At 35.9% G+C, this 20,524-nt stretch overlaps 1 protein-coding gene across 2 annotated transcripts in view; it reads right to left on the reverse strand.

The window, feature by feature from the left end:
- LOC150095959 (sentrin-specific protease 6-like) overlaps window positions 1–20,524 on the reverse strand; it is a 452,901-nt gene that overhangs the window by 236,077 nt on the left and 196,300 nt on the right. For both annotated transcript variants that reach the window (XM_090408975.1, XM_090408976.1), the window contains one exon: window positions 19,199–19,448. In XM_090408975.1, coding sequence (XP_090265101.1) covers window positions 19,199–19,448 — 250 coding nt within the window. The remainder of the gene's footprint in view (window positions 1–19,198; window positions 19,449–20,524) is intronic.

The raw sequence follows: 20,524 nt of genomic DNA on the forward strand, positions 1-20,524 counted from the left end.
GTCAAGTGTTTTACTTCTGACTCAGCTCTCAGATCCATAAGTTAAAACTGGTTTGAACACTGTCTTGCATACAGCTAATTTAGTGTTCCGACTAATTTCTCTCTTATTCCATATGAATTTATTCGATTGACTTCTTACCATATCACCAGCTTTGTGGGTGTCTATTTCCTTATTTAATCTACCATCTTCACTAAATATTGTGACTAAGTAGCTGAAATGTTTTACTTGTTCCACAGGTTCTCCGTTCACAATGCAGTTGACATTTTCAACGATTCTGCCAATTTTAATTGTCTTTGCCTCTTTAATGCTGACCTTCATACCATACCTATTACAACAGTCATTCAATTTAGTCAGGGAATCTTGCAGACTTGTAATGGATTTATTTAGAAGTATAACATCGTCTGCATAAAGCAAAAAAGCTGACATTAACATCTCCAATTCTGATATCATGTTTAATACCACTTCCCTTCATGATGTGATCCATATAGATAATGAATAACAGAGGGGTAATCTACATCCTTGTCTCACACCAGATTTAACATTAAACCATCTTCCTGTACTTCCTTCAATTCTAACTTCTGAATTACAACTCAAATAAAGACTAAGTATTGCTTCATATAAAATCCCATTGACACCATATAACTGTAGCATATTGTATAGACCTTCTCTCTTGGCACGTTGTCATATGCCTTTTCTAGATCGACAAAACTTAAATACAGATTTTTGTGATATTCCCATGATTTCTCCACTATTTGTCGTAAAGTGAAGATATGATCCTGACAGCCTCTATTTGGCCTGAATCCAGCTTGTTCTTCACCAAGCTTTACTTCCACAATTCTTTTCAACCATTTCTCAAGTATACTTGCATAAATCTTACCAGGAACACTCAGTAGGGAAATACCTCTGTAATTCACACATTCAGTTTTGTTTCCCTTTTTATATATGGGTACTATGAGAACTCTACTTCAATCATCGGGAATTCGTCCCCTTGTCTAGGCCTTCTGAACTATGCAGTGCAGCCACTGTAAGACTTTTATACCACCATACCTCAGCATTTCTGGTAGAATATCATCCACTTCTGCTACCTTTCCACATTTCAAGCCTTTGATGGCTTTTTTTTACTTCAAGTATGAATATGTATTCCTGACTGTATGCCTGTTGGGTGTTTTTACCACTGTGCTATCACTGCTTGTTTCATTTAGCAATTTTTCGAAGTAATTACTCCATACTTCAAGGATGTCTTTATCAACTGTTTTCATGCCACCTTTATCATTTCTAAATCCTTTTACAGCACTCTTTCCTCCATTTCTAAGCTTCAACAACCTCCAGAATATTTTGCCAACTTCTTGATATTTATTTTCTATGTTCTTGCCAAAGTCGTCCCATGACTTTTGTTTAGCTAGTTTTACACAGTGTTCAGCTTTCTTACATTTGTATCTCTATTCTCTAAGAGCACAAGCTGACTTATTTGACACTAACTTCTGATATGCTTCCTTCTTTTCCTTCACTGCCTCTTTAACTTCCTGTGTCCACCATGGAGTTCTGATTTTTCTATCCTTGCAGACAACCTCACCACATGCCTCTGTCTGAATCAGTCAATCTTTTCTTCAGAGTTTGCCACTGAATCTATAATGTTTGGTTCCTGTTCTCACACTTTCATTTTTTCTTGAATAATATTATTTTCAAGAAATATATTTCAATATATTTTAGTCTACAGTTCGTATCTGAGAGCTGCTTAACTTTTATTTGCTTTAAAAGTTTCTTACATGTTCTCATTTTTAATATGAAATTCAATTTTAAATCCTCCTTACACTCTGTTGTCCTGCACCAGTGAGAAAACATCACTATCAACAACATAATAGTCAATGAGACTTTTCTTATTCCTTGCCTCTTTTCTCCACGTGAATTTGTGCACATTTTTATGTTGGAACATTGTGTTAGTAATAACCATTCGATGTTCTGAGTGGAAATCCAACAGGTATCTGCCCTTATTATTAGCTTTGCTCTTTTCTCCAAATTTTCCCAAAATATTTTTGTACGTCTGACAATCATTTCCTACTCTGCTATTCAGATCCCCAACAAGGACTAACTTTTCCTTTTTCATTGTGTCAGTTGCTTTTTCTAAAGCATCAAAAAATTCCTCCACTTCTACCTTAGTAGAACCTTCTGTGAGACCATAGGCACAAATAAGTCTCGTTGTCCAGTTCCCCATTCTCATATATGCCCAAATCACTCTACTTGAGACTGCTTGCCATATAAGAAGATTAGCCCTCAAGTTTAGTGTTGAATACTTGGCTACACCTTTTCCATGATTGTCATTGCCTGAATCTATCTATCCTTCTCGTCCATCCTAGGATGGGTTGAGTCCCCTTCTAATGAGGGATTACTGGCATAGTAATGCAGCCGGTTCATCACTCCTCTGCTGCATCCCTAAGGGCGATATTCATAACTGTAATCCGTGCATGCGTTCACGTGGCCGGTTTGCCTGCTTGCAGGAGGAAAAATCCCAGATAAACTGGTGGAAAAAACACTGCTGTCCATGCCCAAGACCGGCTAACTTGGCTATGGCTGAGGAAGAGAATGGTCTTTTTTGTTTCAGTCACCCCTATTATATCGATCTGGTACTTATCTAATTCCTCAGCTAGCTCCATTTCTTTGACATTCAGGCTTCTTATGTTGAGAGTACTGATCTTTAACTTTGGTGATGTTGAGTTGGGGGTGTGTTTTAGGGTTTGTTCCAGTAGCTGACTTTTCGCTGTTCACCCTGGTTCCTTGGCAAAAACAGTGGGGCCCTTGTGTAACCGGGTGACGCTGCAGCCGGCATGAAATTTTGTCATTTTGTACCATCATTTTGTATTTTGGTTTAAGCCAATAAGAATACAATTTAGTTGGCTAAATCCCAAATTACCAGCCCATCCTTGTTCGTTCAGTATCCAGGTAGACACCCAACAGGGTGCACCACGAGGAGGTGAAGATTGGACATTAGGTCAGAAGCCCTAGTCGGTTCTCCGCATTCCTTTAAAGGCTATGTGGAGGTCTCATCTCAGTTATACAGCTTTGACCCTTAAGCACCCCATATACCTTTTTTCATATCATGCCTCTCATTTCATATCATACCTTTTTTCCTTAAAATCCCAACTGTAGATTTAACCACATTCCATTTTGACTGCAACAATTTTACTCATGTCTCTTACCATTAGTAAAGGTGACAACTGTGCATTTTTATAATCTGATATTCTGTGCCAGAGATTGCCGAATATAAAATCCTCACTTTCTGCTCTTCTCTGGCTAGACTTCGGAATTTGACTTCAGGATTAAGACTTAAAAATTTGAAAATATGAAACTCAAACGACCAAACAGAGATATCTTCACTACCTGACCATGTTCACAATCCCAAATGGCTCACCTTTTTCCAATTAAATGACCAAGCCAGTAAGTATGTATGTAAGGGAATTTGCTATACATAATCTAATACAAATATCACTGTGAAGCAAACTACTGCACAACCCTCTCCACTCAAATTAACTAATCTTTCTTAACCAGTTCTTCATCCAATTACAGAGATTTCCTCTTACCAGTAATTCAGACAACAGTGAACCTTTATACAAGTTTCACACTTGCAAAGCACTCTTCCACGAGCCAATCTCAATTTTGTCCTTTGGCATTACGAGAGTGCCTTGGTGTGATTAATTCGGGAATATCTACTCATCCTTTGCATGACCTCATTTACTGTTATCTCTCTCTAAATCAGAATATAGAAATGATTTTTCTTGAAAAAAAGCTTTCAGTCTCCATCCATTTTCACAGCCCACATCTCTTCTATATAGTTGTTTCATTGAAAGTTAGTTTAATTAATTTTCATACATTATGATTGTTCTTAAAGCATTCTGTTATTAAAACTAGAAGGGAAGTTCTCTTCTATTTTGCTAATGCTTAGTTTTAAAAAAATAATGAATTTTTTTAAAAATACATTATCATTCAGAAATAACTGTTAACCTTACCACTCAACATAAAAGGGGGGGTATAGCTGAAAACCACTTATAAAAAATAAATAACCCCAAAGCAACTTCTAACCCTCTTCTTCTATTCCATCTACTTCTATCTTCTTGAAAAGGCTTCCTTAAACTGTCCCCCCCCCCATAGAAAGCAGCTAGACTACTATGTCTAGCTGTTCAAGAAACATCACAAAGTTTCTTCATTTTTCTTAATCATCTGCCCATACATGGCACTGATGTGCCATATTATATATTATATTAGAGACAACAATTTAAGGTATTAAAGAATTCTACCATTTGCATAACATTCTTAAAAAAAAAAAAAATTCAAGTTATATGAAGAAGTACTGGTTAATTAAAAGATCTGTATCTCATATGCAACTCTATATTATTATTATGGATGTATAAAAGTCTTACAGTGGCTGCACTGCATAGTTCAGAAAGCCTGGACAAAGGGACGAATTCCAGATGATTGGAGTAGAGCTCTCATAGTACCCATATATAAAAAGGGAAATAAAACTGAATGTAAGAATTACAGAGGTATTTCTCTACTGAGTGTTCCTGGTAAGATATATGCAAGTATACTTGAGAAACGGTTGAGAAGAATTGTGGAAGAGAAACATGGTGAAGAACAAGCTGGATCAGGCCAAATAGAGGCTGTCAGGATCAGATTTTCACTACATGACAAACAGTTGAGAAATCATGGGAATATAACAAAGATCTGTATTTAAGTTTTGTAGATCTGGAAAAGGCATATGACAAGGTGCCAAGAAAGAAGCTATTCAATACGCTACAGTTATAAGGTGTCAATATGGCATTATATCAAGCAATACTTAGTCATCATTTGAGTTGTAAGTCAGCAGTTAGAACTGAAGGAAATACAAGAAGGTCGTTTAATGTTAAATCTGGTATCAGTCAAGGATGTACATTATCCCCTCTGTTATGAAGGAAAGTGGATCACATTATGAAGGAAAGTGGTATTAAACCTGATATCAAAATTGGAGATGTTCATCTCAGTGCTTTGCTTTATGTGGATGATGTTATACTTCTTAATAAATCCGTTACAAGTCTGCAAGAATCCCTGACTAAAGTGAATAACTGTTGTAATAGATATGGTATGAAGGGCAGCATTAAAAAGACAAAGACAATGAAAATAGGCAGAAACATTGAAAATATCAACTGCATTCTGAATGGAGAACCTACAGAACAAGTAAAACATTTTAGCCACTTAGACACGATTTTTAGCGAAGATGGTAAATTAAACATGATCATGTTGGAGGCTTAATAGATTGTATACAGCACTCAGAAAGGATTAAAAGAGAATTTAATACTTCCTACATTTCATCTCAGTCACTAAGACATCTTCAGGGATTACAAAAAATCTAATGTAACATATACACAAATAGCACACACAATACTAAGCCAACCATGTGAGTGACACTAAAGTCGCTCAGTGCCTCAAGTTTATAAAGTACCCTGTTCCTGTAAGCTGGCATACTTTGGACAGACAGACAGATCAGCATCCATTCACCTAGAAGAACAGAAGTCATACATCTGCAACCTCAACTATGGTCACTCAGGCCTGGCTGACCATGTCTTGGATACAACCGACAGAATTGCTTGGAAAAAAACCACCATGCTCCACCACAGCAAATTCAAAAAAGAGAGACTATTTTTAGAATCTGCAGCAGCTCTCAAAAGTAAACCTAATTTAAATAAACATGGTTGCATTAAATTTCCTATGATTTGGGAAACATTTATCATCAGAGATCCCACCATACATTCCAGGCCACCTCCAACTGCCCATAGAGGGAGCTCCACCTAGATAGGACTTCAGTATCACCCACATGGTTGGCTTAGTATTGTGTGGAATTTGTGTATGTCACATTAGTTGTTTTTGAAATCCCTGAGGATGTCTAAGTGACTGAGATGAAATATCATCATTATCAAATTCCTGACATGTACCTTCAATGGGTGTACAGGATATGATAGTACTACATGAAAAATTTACATCATTACTAACTTCCTATCTACAATTTTCCTCCAAACCAGTCTGTTACTTGTCAAGACTCCAACATTATCAGATCTTGTATTTCTATTCGTCTAAGGCACTTTGTACCATATAAATCAACTATCTTGGACTTCCTCTGGGTCGTTTTCCTGCCAACCTGGCAGAGAACACTTGTTTTGCTAAACTTTCTTCACCCATTCTGTTTAAGTGACCATACCACCAGAGATTAGCTCTGCTAACGCATTCCTGGATGCTGACAATGTCAAGTTCTTTCGTAATATCCTCGTTTTGAATATGATATTACCATTGATGCCATCTGCTCATACCTCTAATCTTTCTCAGGACTCTCGTATCTGCAGTCTCTAGTCTTCAGTCAAGTGTTTTACTTCTGATCCAGCTCTCAGATCCATAAGTTAAAACTGGTTTGAACACTGTCTTGTATACAGCTACTTTAGTGTTCTGACTAATTTCTCTCTTATTCCATTTGAATTTATTCAACTGTGTGTAGATTCTGTTGTCTATTTCTATATTTAATTTACCATCTTCAGTAAAAATCGTGCCCAAGTAGCTGAAATGTTTTACTTGTTCCACAGGTTCTGTGTTAACAACGCAGTTGACATTTTCAATGATTCTACCTATTTTCATTGTCTTTGTCTTTTTATTGCTGACTTCATACCATATCTATTACAACAGTTATTCAATTTAGTCGGGGAATCTTGCAAACTAGTAGCGAATTTATTTAGAAGTATAACATCGTCCGCATAAAGCAAAGAGCTGAGATTAACAATTCTCCAATTCTGATATCATGTTTAACACTTTCCTTCATAATGTGATTCGTATAGATAATGAATAACAGAGAGGATAATTTACATCCTTGTCTCACACCAGATTTAACATTAAACTATCTTCCTGTACTTCCTTCAATTCTAACTGCTGACCTACAACTCAAACAAAGGCGAAGTACTGTTTGATATAATGGCCCATTGGCACCATATAACTGTAGCATATTGAATAACTTCTTTCTTGGCACCTTGTCATATGCCTTTTGCAGATCAACAAAACTTAAATACAGATCTCTGTTTGTTATATTTCCATGCTTTCTAAGCTCTTTGTAGTAAAATGAAGATCTCATCCTGACAGCCTCTATTTGGTGTGAAACCAGCTTGTTCTTCACCAAGCTTTCTTCCACAATTCTTCTCAACCGTTTCTCAAGTATACCTGCATAAATCTTACCAGGAACACTCAGTAGGGAAATACCTCCATAATTCTCACATTAAGTTTTATTTCCGTTTTTATATATGGATACTATGAGAGCTCTACTCCAATCATCCAGAATTCATCCCTCTGTCCAGGCCTTTTGAACTATGCAGTGCAGCGACTGTAAGACTTTTATACCACCATTCTTCAGCATTTCTGGTCGAATATCATCTACTCCTACTGCCTTTCCACATTTCAAGCCTTTGATGGCTTTTTCTACTTCAAGTATGGATATGTATTCCAGCCTGTATGCCTGTTGAGTGTTTTTTTACCATTGTACTTTCACTGCTTGTTTCATTTAGCAATTTTTCAAAATAATTACCCCATACTTCAAGGATATCTTTTTCTCGTGTTTTCATGTCACCTCTATCATCTCTAATTCCTTTTACAGCACTCGTTCCTCCATTTCTGATCTTCTTCAACAACCTCCAGATTATTTTGCCAACTTCTTGATATTTATTTTCTATGTTCTTGCCAAAGTCTTCCCATGACTTTTGTTTAGCTAGTTTTACATAGTGTTTAGCTTTCTTACATTTGTCTCTGTATTCTCTAAGAGCACAAGCTGAGTTATTTGCCAGGAATTTTTGATATGCTTTCTTCTTTTCCTTCACTGCCTCTTTAACTTCCTATGTCCACCATGGAGTTCTGATTTTTTTATCCTTGGAGACAACCATACCACATGCCTCTCTGGCTGAATCAATCAGTGTTTTCTTCAAGGCTTGCCACTAAATCTCCAAGGTTTGGTTCCTGTTCTCAAACTCTTTCATTTTTTCTTCAATAAGCTTTGTGTATTTTAGTCTACCATTCTCATCTGAGAGCTGCTCAACTTTTATTCGCTTTAAAACTTTCTTACATGTTATTCTTTTCAATATGATATTCAATTTTATCTTGCTCAAGACTAAATAGTGATCACTTCCAATTTCAAATCCTCTGTACATTCTGGTGTCCTGCACCAGGGAGAAAACATCACTATCAACAATAACATAGTCAATGGGACTTTTCTTATTCCTTGCATCTTCTCTCCATGTGAATTTGTGCACATTTTTATGTTGGAACATGGTGTTAGTAGTAATAACTAGTCCATGTCCTGAGAAGAAATCCAACAGGTATTTGCTATTATTATTAGCTTTGTTCTTTTCTCCAAATTTTCGCAAAATATTTTTGTATGTCTGACAATCATTTCCTACTCTGCTATTTAGATCCCCAACCAGGACTAACTTTCCCTTTTTTATTGTGTCAGTTGCTTTTTCTAAAGCATCAAAAAATTCCTCCACAGTACCTTCTGTGGGACCATAGGCACAAATAAATCTCATTCTCCAATTCCCCATTCTGATATTTGCCCACATCACTCTACTTGAGACTGCGTGCCATTCAAGAAAACTAACCTCGTATTTTGTGTTGAATGCCTGAATATAACATTTTGTATTTATTGCTCAGAAAGATCTCACCAGTTTTTGTCTTTTTTGTTTCAGTCACCCACTATTATGTCGATCTGGTACTTATCTAATTCCTCAGCTAGCTCCATTTCTTTGCCATTCAGGCTTCTTAAGTTGATAGTACCGATCTTTAACTCTGGTGATGTTGAGTTGGGGTGTGCTTTAGGGTTCGTTCCAGTATCTGACTTTTCGCTGTTCACCATGGTTCTCTGGAGAAAACAACATGGGCCTTGTGTAACCGGGCAATGCCCCAGCCAGCATGAAATTTTGTCATGTTGTACCATCATTTTGTATACTGGTTTAAGCCAATAAGAATACGATTTGGTCGGCTAAATCCAAAATTGCCAGCCCATCCTCATTTGTTCAGTATCCAGGTAGATACCCAATAGGGTGCACCACGAGAAGGTGAGGATTGGGCATTAGGTCAGAAGCCCTGGTCGGTTCTCTGCACCCCCAAGACGAAATATAGGAAGTATAAAATTCTGTTTTAATCCTTTGTGAGTGCTGTATACAATCCACTAAGCCTCCAACATGATGTCCTCACAGCACTTAAGCCTCAACACATAAATTAAATATGAAAATAGATAACAGAATCAACAAAGCTGGTATGGTAGGAAGTGAATTGAATAAATTTAAATGTAATAAGAGAGAAATTAGCTGTATACAAGACAGTATTCAAACCAATTTTAACTTATGGATCTGAGAGCTGGGTCAGAAGTAAAACACTTGACCAAAGATTAAAGATCGAAGATATGAGAGTCCTGAGAAAGATTAGGGGCTTGGACAGATGGTGTTAATGGCAATATCATATGAAAAACAAGGATATTAGGAAAGAACTTGACATTGTCAGCATCCAGGAACGTGTTAGAATAGCTAATCTCAGGTAATTTAGTCACTTAAACAAATGGGAGAGGAAAGATTACTAAAACAAGCGCTCTCTGCCAAAAGACCCAGAGGAAGACCAAGATATAGGTGGATTGATACAGTAAAAAGTGCCTTAGAAGATAGAAATATAAGATCTGATAATGTTGGAGTCTTGATAGGTAACAGACTGATTTGGAGGAAAATTGTAGATAGGAAGTTAGTAATGATGTAAATTTTCATGTAATACTATCATATCCTGTACACTGCTTGAGGGTATATATATCAGGAATTTGATTATTATTATTATTATTAAGAGATACCTTCAGGGAGTCAGAGACTCATTGATGGAGGCCACATACTACACACACCAGGTATCATACTTATTCTTGAATTTATTCACATTGCTTGCACTCAACAACATCCAATGGCAATCCATTCCAATCACAACCACCCTCTGAGAGAAAAATCTAGCCCTAACCCCTTCTTAGCAGTCTTCATTATTAGCATCCATAAACTGAAAAATTTCATCAATTGAAATCCTGTATGACCCTTTCAGAAGTTTGTAAGTCTCAATCATATCTCCCCTCTTTCTCCTGTTGGCTAGTATCTGCAGTCTACAAATTCTCAATCTGTCTTCATAATCAGTATTCCATAATCCTGATATCATTTTTAACACTCTCCAATACATATTAGAATCACAATGGAAACAAGGAGACCCAACCTGCGCACAATAGTCCAAGTGAGGTCTTATCAATCAGCATTGCAATTATCTTTTGAGTTGTATTTGCAATCTTTGTCACATGGCCCCTAATCTTCAACTTCCTATATATTAATACTCAAAGATCCTAGCCTCATCAGTTTTTTCTAGCCTAATCCCACCACAACATAATATGACATCAGATATCTAATCATGCCGATGTGAATGACTTTATATTTACTCACATTGAATGGACACCCATTTTCCAATGTCCACAATTCCAGCCTATTCAAATCATTCTGCAAGTACTACATATCAGCAGCATTCCTGATTACCCTACCTATCTTTGCATCATAAGCAAATAGCTGTATGTCGCTTGTCAAATCTCTCCCAATATCATTAATGTACAGATTGAATAACAGTGGACCAAGCACTGATCCTTGTGATAACCACTTCTTATTTTTTATTTTATTATTAATCTTTGTACCGGTAATGGGCAGTACTACCCTTACATCACGTCCAGACTTGTAATAGGCTTAAGTCTTTACAAGTGTTTTACCCTATGCCTGTTCTAGTCATCACTGTAGTCATTCTCCGGTGGCAATGCCATGCCGCCAGTGTGCCCTGTAGGGCCCTCAAGGAAAGAACTTTTATATCCTTCTGCATAAGCCGAAGCTGTTTTAAGTCCTTATAACTATCTGCACTCCATACATCTTGTAAAGAGATGGTGGGCCTGGTAAACCTCGGAGTTGTCCCATGCTCCTCCCGCATCTTACTAATGAGATCTTGGTTATTTTTATAATAGTTTACTTTATTATTATGGTTATAGGCTAGTGGGTGCCCTGTTCCCACCACCTGGGCATCAACTATCCAGACGTCACCATCTCTTTAAATCACTAAGTCTGGCTTATGCAAACCCGCAGAGGTCCTATAATGTGGTTCCACCACAGTCTTCCAACCTTTGTTCTTAAAGCGGTTGTTCAGAATGAAGACCATGGCGTCATGCCTCTGCACGCAGACCCCACTGGTGCGGAAGCAACACTGGGCTATATGAGACAATGTCTCACTGTAGTCGCAGCCAGCCCTACAATTTGAGTCGTCACTACCCCATCGAGCTGTGTGCCAGATTGAGGTGGCAGGGCATTGATCCTCATCGTGATAAGGTAAATATAATCGAACTTAAACCTTGCAGACTTAGATCCCCCATATACCACTTTTTGATATCTGTCAGTCAGCCATCCTCTTATCCATGCTAATATTGTATAACCCAAACCATTTTCTACAATATATGCAACAGTGTACCATGCTGTACACTGTCAAAAGCCTTAGCAAAATCCAAAAGTATCATGGTGTATCCATTCTCCTTGTCTAGTTCAATGGTAACATTGTTATAGAATGTGAGCAAGTTGCTAAAATATGACCTTCCCTTAGTAAACCCATGTTGTTCATTGCAAAGTAGAGATTCACTGTCAACCCATTTCTGAATGCAAGCTCTAACCAATTTTTTGAAAATTTTCACCACCACTCCTGAGATACTAATTGGTCGATAGTTGGATACATCAGTCTTTGCACCACCCTTGTGCAATGGAATTACCATACATTCCTTCCATTCCTGCTTAATCTTCCCTGTTCTGAAACTCATATTAAACAGCCTGGTCAAAAGAATGGCCAGTTCAGATGAACACTCTTTTCACACACATGCTGATATTCCATCAGTCCCTATTGCTGAATTCTTATTCAATTTGTGCAACAGCTCTAATACCTCATCCTCACACACCTGCGTTTCTTCATCTAGTGAAGAGGTAACAGTGCGCTCAATGTTGCTTTCACCAGGTTGATAGCTTTTACAAAATGGACACCCATTAACTGAACAACCTCTTCTGCATCTGTAACCCTCATGTCATCTGGATTTAGAAGAGCTATTTTTTCACATTCATTCTTTCTTTTACTTGCAGCATATCGATAGAATTCTTGTGGGTTGTCTTTAGCACACTAGTTTCTTTTCATACTCAGACTGCTTTCTGTACAACAGTTGTGACTATTCTAGCCTGTGCTTAAAACGTTCATAACAGACTTCATCCTTATGCAAATGGTATTCCTTCCACATCTTCCTTTTCTTATGAATCTCTTGCTTATTAACATTACACATCCATTTGACTCATACTCTATTTATTCTTTGAACTCTCAGAACATATTCTGATATCGCATCATTTAAGTATTGTTTAAATGCTTCCCATGCACTGTAGATATTCTTTCCATCCAGGAACTGATCCCATTTCACTGAACTCAATATACTCCTCAGTTGGTCTTAATTTCCTGCTTTGTAATTCAGCATGTAACCTTTTCTGGATGGAACATTCATAAACTTAGTCACTTTCCAAGTGAGTACTGAATGATCACTATCACCAATCGGAGGCAGAATAGTTATGTCTTTAACTGAAACACCCTCTGACACTATAATGAAATCTAACACTCTTTGCCCTCGAGTTCCTTCTGTTACATGCTGCTTGATGAAGTTGTCCCGCAACAGCTCGATAAATGCATTTTCATTCTTCTCATGAGATTCCACTGCTACCCAATCAATATTTCAATAATTAAAGTCTCCCATTATGATTACTCTTTTCGTACTCATCTTGTCTATTTGGTGATGCATTTCTTCATCACTTGCAACCGATCCACAAGGTCTGTAACAACACCCTACTATGTAATTGATCTTGTTAGATTCCACCTCACACCAGATGGCTTCAAACTCAGAGCCACATGAAATATTGTTAGTAGTAGTACTACAATCATAGGTCTCGACTCTTAACTGGATTCAAGTCATCCGATATCATTAGCAGTACACCCTCTCCTCTCCTATCCTCTCTGTCCTTCCTAAACATACTGTATCCTTGACACTCGATACCAGTTAGGTCTGATATTGATAGGTCTCACTAATACCTACAATCTGAGATCGCTACATATTGACTAAGGCAACAAACTATCCCTTTGTTTCTGATACTCCTAGCATTCGTGTACAGACTTAATAATCTAACTGTTTGTTCTTTTGTATTGTCTTGTCTGCAGTCTGCCTGACAACTTGCAGATCTCTATTCTCTGATGCCTTACACACGTAGACATCTTTGCACACATTTGATGGGTTCGAACCAGACAAACACAAACCCGAAACCGTTCTCTCCACATCGTTTCCTTGACAACGCCCATTCTTGTCATTAACATAGTTATATTACATTGTCACTCTATATAATATCCTTTTATAGAGATAAGCACATGCAAATATTAGCTTCATAAGCATTTAGGATTTATGAAACCATCTCAAACAATAAGTTATTAGTTATTGTCTGAATCAAGAGTTCTATGGTCGATTTTTTTTTTTTTTTAATTTAAAATTAGAGTTTCTGGGGAGAACAAATCTGCATGTCTGTGCAAAAATCAACTAACTTAGGAACTGTTTAAAAAGAAAACCTAGAAAGAGTTTCCCTAGTTGGCAGCTAGAATCAAACCAAAACTGTTTTTCTTCTGACAGTCTAGCATTATGGAAGCAAAAGCATTACCACAGGACTACACAGGCTAAAACAGCATAGCATTGGTATTAAAAACAATTTCAGCTCATTTAACACAAAATAACTTATCAAAAAAAATATTTTGAGATATTTTATATATCTTGTCAACAATCTTCTCCTATTACATGACAACTGTTTTTAATTAGTAGATCATAAAATATAACTGAAAAATTATAGCAAAACATTGTGGGATTCCAGCTGTATATTTAGTAAACAGAGAACTTTTTAATGAGCATATTAATATAACTTCCATGAAGTTGATACAAAATTGATTGGGATATAGTTAGATATATTTTCCACCCTTAGATATGCAAACCATGACAGTTTTCAAAACAAGTCAGGAAAGTATGTTGTAAAATTTAAACTGCAATATGACATTTTTATTAAATGGATTTATTTCTAAATATGTTTTCATGAGTTTTGAACTCCAGGTCTAAATTATACCATATAATATTTTCTTGACATATTTTTCAGTGACAAAGAATGCAAACATAAGAATTATAACTTTCCAGTATGAATAACTGAAATAACTGTATAAACAATTAAAAAAGCCAAGAAATTATATTCTTGGTTTAATCCTTTATCCAAGTGTAAGCAAACAAAGTGTGGGTGAAGTATCTTCACATCAGTTGCCTTAAAATCTCCTAATGTAAAGCACACATCCCCTTTCAGAGGCATCATAAATATTATTATTACTAGAATCACAATTTAATACTTTTATTTGTAAAATTTTCAGCTAAGCCATTGTCAATACAGTTATAGGAAAACTAAGCAGAATAATTCAATTAATATTATGTGCACTATTGGCTGCAGAAAAACAGCTCTATCTGCATTAATAGAGATTGAAAATAAATTACAATAAATTAATTTAATTATTTTAAAATATACACAAAATTTAATTACAATTAAAAAACATGAATGGCAAGTATTAATTAATATAATTTCCAAAATTGAGAAAGTTTTAGGCAATCACTTTTGTTTAAGTTTGAGTTGTGAATGTGTACTTTACTTTGTAGAGTCTTCTCAGAAGAAAGTGGCTTTTGTGTTTGGTTTTGTTCCACTGAATCCTGTGTTTTATAGATAAAGCGTGCCTGGCTAGACCAAATTTGTTGGGTTCTATAAAAGAAATGCATTCCTGATGTTCTTCAAAATCATTCAGATCAACCAGTTTGTCCATAATAACATAAACCATAACAGCAGGGGATTCTGTAAATTCCAGGATAACAAAGAGGAGGATTAAGTTTGTGAATTTGACAGAAAGTGAATTGTACATTAATCTACAGAAGTAATCTTGCTATTTTTTTTTTCTCTGAAAGTCTCTTATGTCTTGATTTTTAGACAAAGAGGTGTATAATGCTAAGCATTATGGGAGGGCCACTACCCAGACTGGCTTCAACATCTATTGAGGTATATTTAGGAGCAGAGATACCTCTCCAAAAACTCATGTGATCCCTCAGATCACATGAGTGACCTGAAGGACCATTTAACTCATTACTCAGCAGCAGTTCTACTCAGTGACAAGCCCATCCCACCGCAAGCAGTTAAAAGGTGTATCACCATATTGTTAATATACTCTGGATCAGAGATAGATGTTGAAAGTTTTCCCCTTTGGTAAACTATAAAGTAAAAGTCGTGGAAAAGCTTAGATGTTGGTTATGCATTTTTTACTAAATAATTTAAGGAAATTACAATGTCAACTAGGATATACATTAAAATAAATTTTAATATACTTCAATATTTCGGCAACGTCACGTTGCCATATTCAAGAAACTTAAGAACAAGACACATGCACGCAGGCACAACAAACAGTAAGTGAGGAAGTAAGCCACTCTGGTCTTGCTGAACATGCGCTGGATACCTGCCATAGAATACGGTGGAAGAAAGCCACGATAATACACCGTAGTAAATACAAATATGAAAGGCTTTTCATGGAATCAGCTTCAGCCCTAAGAAACAATCCAAACCTCAACAAATTTGGCTGCATGAGACTGCCTCAAATTTGGGAAACCTAGATCAGAAGACCTTCAGCCCAATCGCCCAAGAATACCAACGTTGCCCACTAGGGGGGCACCATCAGGACTTTAGGAGAAATAATAGCTTCCTGCTTCTTCCTCACTTACTGTTTGTTGTGCCTGCGTGGAAGTGTCTTGTTCTTAAGTTTCTTGAAAATGGCAATGTGATGTTGCCCCGAAATATTGAAGTATATTAAAATTTATTTTAATGTATATCCTAGTTGACGTTGTAATTTCCTTAAATTATTTAGTAAAAAAAAAAAAAAATATATATATATATATATATATATATATATATAAAGTAAAAGATGCCAAGAAATTATATTCTTGGTTTAATCCTTTGCCCAAGTATAAGCAAACAATGTTTGCATGTGAAGTATGTTCATGTGTGAAGATACTTCACACTTGTTGGGTACAAACTTACAAGCTTGATGTGAAGTCATTAGCTTCTATATACAAGTAGCCCAGTTGTGAGATACTACTTCACGAGCAGACTTTGTTTGCTTTAGTGTTGCCAAATGAAAATTACTAAAAACAGCTAAATCTTAAAAAAAAAAAAAAAAAAAAGCTAAAAAGGAGTTAAAAATAAAAATTTGAAGCTAAAATTTTTAAAGTAGTAGCTGATAATACTTTTAAGTTACTTACTGTATTCAAGTTGAAGTGATACTTGCATATAAGTGGCTAAATAAATCTTCCATGTGGTTTTCTGCACTTAATTCACCCATGTTTTCACTTAGATTTTCAGCTTTATTATATGTGGTCATCGTTCCAATATTACTCAGTGTAGATGCTGGTAAATGATAGTCTGTACAGCACTTATTGTTACTCCTGAGGCCATACTTGACTGACAAAATAGCTGTCAGCACTGGCAATTCCATCTTGTTTCTTAATTTAATTCTACATTCATGGAACTAAAAATTCGTTCAATTTCTGCATTAGAATTAATAAATTTCTGCATTACAGTATTAATAAATTTATTGCACATTGAGCAATTTCTTTAAATGGATTCATTCCAGATGCATCTTTATTTTCTTGTACTTCAGTCCAGAATAGCTCAGTGTTTTCTATATTTGTCCATTTATTTAAGTGGATAGTATTGTATTGGTATTCAGCAGCAGCAACATCTTTTTCTGTTTTCAGAATTATTTCTAAGATGGGAGTAGCAGGTTCTTTTATATGTTTTAGGATATTGTCAACAGAAAAAGAAGACATCATTCTTAAAATATTCAAGTTTTCAGGCAACCTTTGCTTAAGCTGTTTGAAGAGACCAAGAAGAAGCTGTCTTGCTCTACTTCTAAGATTTTGCTCATCGTTTTGCGTTATTTTCCTTCGTATCATCAACTCTGAAATTTTTCTTTCAAATCTGTAACCAAGATTTGGACTGGGATCCAAATAGTCATCAATCTCTGACTCTAGAGGATCGACTGTGGATGATGGTAGCACTAACATATTAGCAATAGAGCGAATCAAACGAGAAAGGTCTTCAAATAATCTCATCTTATCCGCACTGTTGGATGTGAAAATTTTGTTAACTTGCTGAACTTCAACTAGAACAGGATGCAAAAATAAAAGGTACAACAGATTCCTTTCATCTTTGTACATCTCCCACAAAATTTGAGCATTATAACATTTCTCAGTCACTCTCACAACTTCGAAGTGAGTTTTTAATTCCAACCACTGGCTGAGAATTCTGTCTACTGCAGGTTCAATGGAGAGCCATCCTGTTGCACAATTGCTTATAATTTTCAGAGGAGCATCATTTTCGTTGATAGTTTGATACAGCTCTTTGTATACTGCTTGTCTTGAAGAAGAATGTGAAAACCACTTATACATTTCGGCAACTAAAAATTCTAATTTTCTTGGGAGAGATTCTGCACAAGTATGAGACATTGCCAGTTGTAATGAATAGCATACACATCTAATTAAAATTAAGGAGGGAATATATGCCTTCAGTTGTTCATAAATGCCATTTTTGACATCAAGCATAACACTGGCACTGTCTGTACCGATTGCAATGAGATTTTTAATGTCCAGTTTCTTTGTCAAGAGCTCTTTTTTCAGTGCAGCCACAATACCACTAGCGTCACACTTTTCTAGAACCACCATGCTCAGAAATGTATCCATAATTTTGTTGAATTTCCTGCTATAATAAATGATGGCCATTCCTAAAATCTTATTCACTGTGATATAATTCGATTCGTCTATTAGCGAGCTGAAATTTTCATCTCCGATGTCCGTAATTAGATCTTCTTCAAAATGCCCACTTAGAATATTCTTTACAATTGCAGAGCACTAAGTTCGGTGCATTTTTACCTTTGGCATAATTTGACTGTCTGGGATGATATTTTTGCAAAGATCTACTAGGTGATTGCAACTGTTGAATGAGTGACAACAAAGAAATACTGCTAACCTACCTTCAAAGTTCGCGGTCTCATCAGACTTTTTCACAAGCATATTTGTAATAGGAACAGCCTTATATGGAACTGCAGCAAGATGTCTCTTAGTTTTGCTATGCTTTTTAGCAGTATCACATCTGCAAAACTTACAGTGGCTTTCTGTAGCGTCACCAGGAACTTCACACAACCATTTACTAAATATTCCCATTTCCAACCACTCCCTCTTAAATTTTTGCTTGTAAGCTTTATTTTTCTCATTGCTCATTTTTGAAGAAGAGTTTATACAACTCTTTACTGCAACGAATTACGATCAGTCTTTGAAAATTCCCACTCGCTATCGTACCTACCAACCAGAACACTGTGCAGACTAACTTGTAGCACTGCTATGAACTTTAAAACGACAAAATGGCAGACTGTTGGGCCATGTGACTGACTGCCGTCATCATGCATTTGAAACGTGCACGATGCTCGTACCAAACGTACAATACAATTCCTTATCAAATGCAAACATCTGGAAAACATTTAAAACAATTTCTTTAACAGTAAGTTATAAAAACAACTAAAAAGAGCTGAAACTAGTTCTGAAGTAGCTAGATTTGGAGCTAGGTGCTAGATTAAAATTTTTGGAGCTAGGGAAGAAAAAAAAGAGCTAGATCTAGCTCCAAAAGAGCTAAATTGGCGACACTAGTTTGCTTACACTTGGAAACAAAGGATTAAACCAAGAATATCTTTAATTTATATTTTAACCAAGTAAAAAAAACTTTCAATAACAAAAAAAAAGTATGAACAATTGTTTATTCTCTTCAGAAATCAATGCATAACTTATGAAAAATGTAGGATATTGTATCTTCAATTCATAATAAATACAAGCAACTGATTTGGCAGCTCAACTTTTGTCTTACTAAAAAAGTTAATGCATATTTCTATTAATTATCATAACAAAATATACATATGATTTGAAACATACGGTTTACAACTGTAGGCACTTGAAATGTAAATCCATCCTTTGCAACATGAACAGGCAAAAATTCTGTAGGGGGAGGATGAACTTTAAAGGAACCAATTCGAATACTTCGGCATTTCAGAACTACTGGAAAATCTTCCCAGTGTTCTCTATATTCATCTCCTTGATGCTCCATATCAGAGAAGTCTTCCTCCTCCTCTTCTTCCTCATCTTCTTCTAAGTGTTCAGATAATAATACATTGGACAATTCACCCTAAAATTATATATATTAAAAAAAAAAAAAAAAAAAAAAACTTTAATTCATCTCAGGTTAATATGAAGAAATACAATTTTTCAAGAACAATGTTCCCCATCCCCTATTCTAGGAATAATATACATGCACGCAATCAAGACAATTATGTAAGCACTTCCGTTATCTCTTTTTAATGTTAAGACTAAAAATCACTTTCTAACCAAGTTCTACTAAAAGCAAAAATTCCTACTACAACATAGATGTTTATAAGAGATTTTAGTTGATCAATAATTTTCACTGCCCTTCTCACTTCATAATACTATAATACGATAATAATACATTGGACAATTCACCCTAAAATTATATATATCATCATCATCATCATCATCATCAAATTCCTGCCATGTACCCTCAAGGGGTGTACAGGATATGACAGTACTACATGAAAAAATTACATCATTACTAACTTCCTATCTACAATTTTCCTCCAAATAAGTCTGTTACTTGTCAAGACTCCAACATTATCAGATCTTATATTTCTATCATCTAAGGCACTTTGTACCGTATCAATCCACCTATATCTTGGTCTTCCTCTGGGTCGTTTTCCAGGCAACTTGGCAGAGAACACTTGTTTTGCTAATCTTTCCTCTCCCATTCTATTTAAGTGACCATACCATCTGAGATTAGCTCTACTAACGCATTCCTGGATGCTGACAATGTCAAGTTCTTTCCTAATATCTTCATTTTTAATATGATATTGCCATTGATGCCATCTGTTCACGCCTCTAATCTTTCTCAGGACTCTCATATCTGCGGTCTCCAGTCTCTGGTCAAGTGTTTTACTTCTGACCCAGCTCTCAGATCCATAAGTTAAAATTGGTTTGAACACAGTCTTGTATACAGCTAATTTAGTGTTCCGACTAATTTCTTTCTTATTCCATATGAATTTATTCAATTGACTTCCCACCATACCAGCTTTGCTGATTCTGTTGTCTATTTCTATATTTAGTTTACCATCTTCACTAAAAATTGTGCCTAAGTAGCTGAAATGTTTTACCTGTTCCACAGGTTCTCCATTCACAGCACAGTTGACATTT

The sequence above is a fragment of the Typopeltis vanoorti genome, chromosome 19 (assembly GCF_054136105.1).
Source record: "Typopeltis vanoorti isolate ZY-2024b chromosome 19, IOZ_Tvanoo_1.0, whole genome shotgun sequence".
NCBI lineage: Eukaryota > Metazoa > Arthropoda > Arachnida > Uropygi > Thelyphonidae > Typopeltis > Typopeltis vanoorti.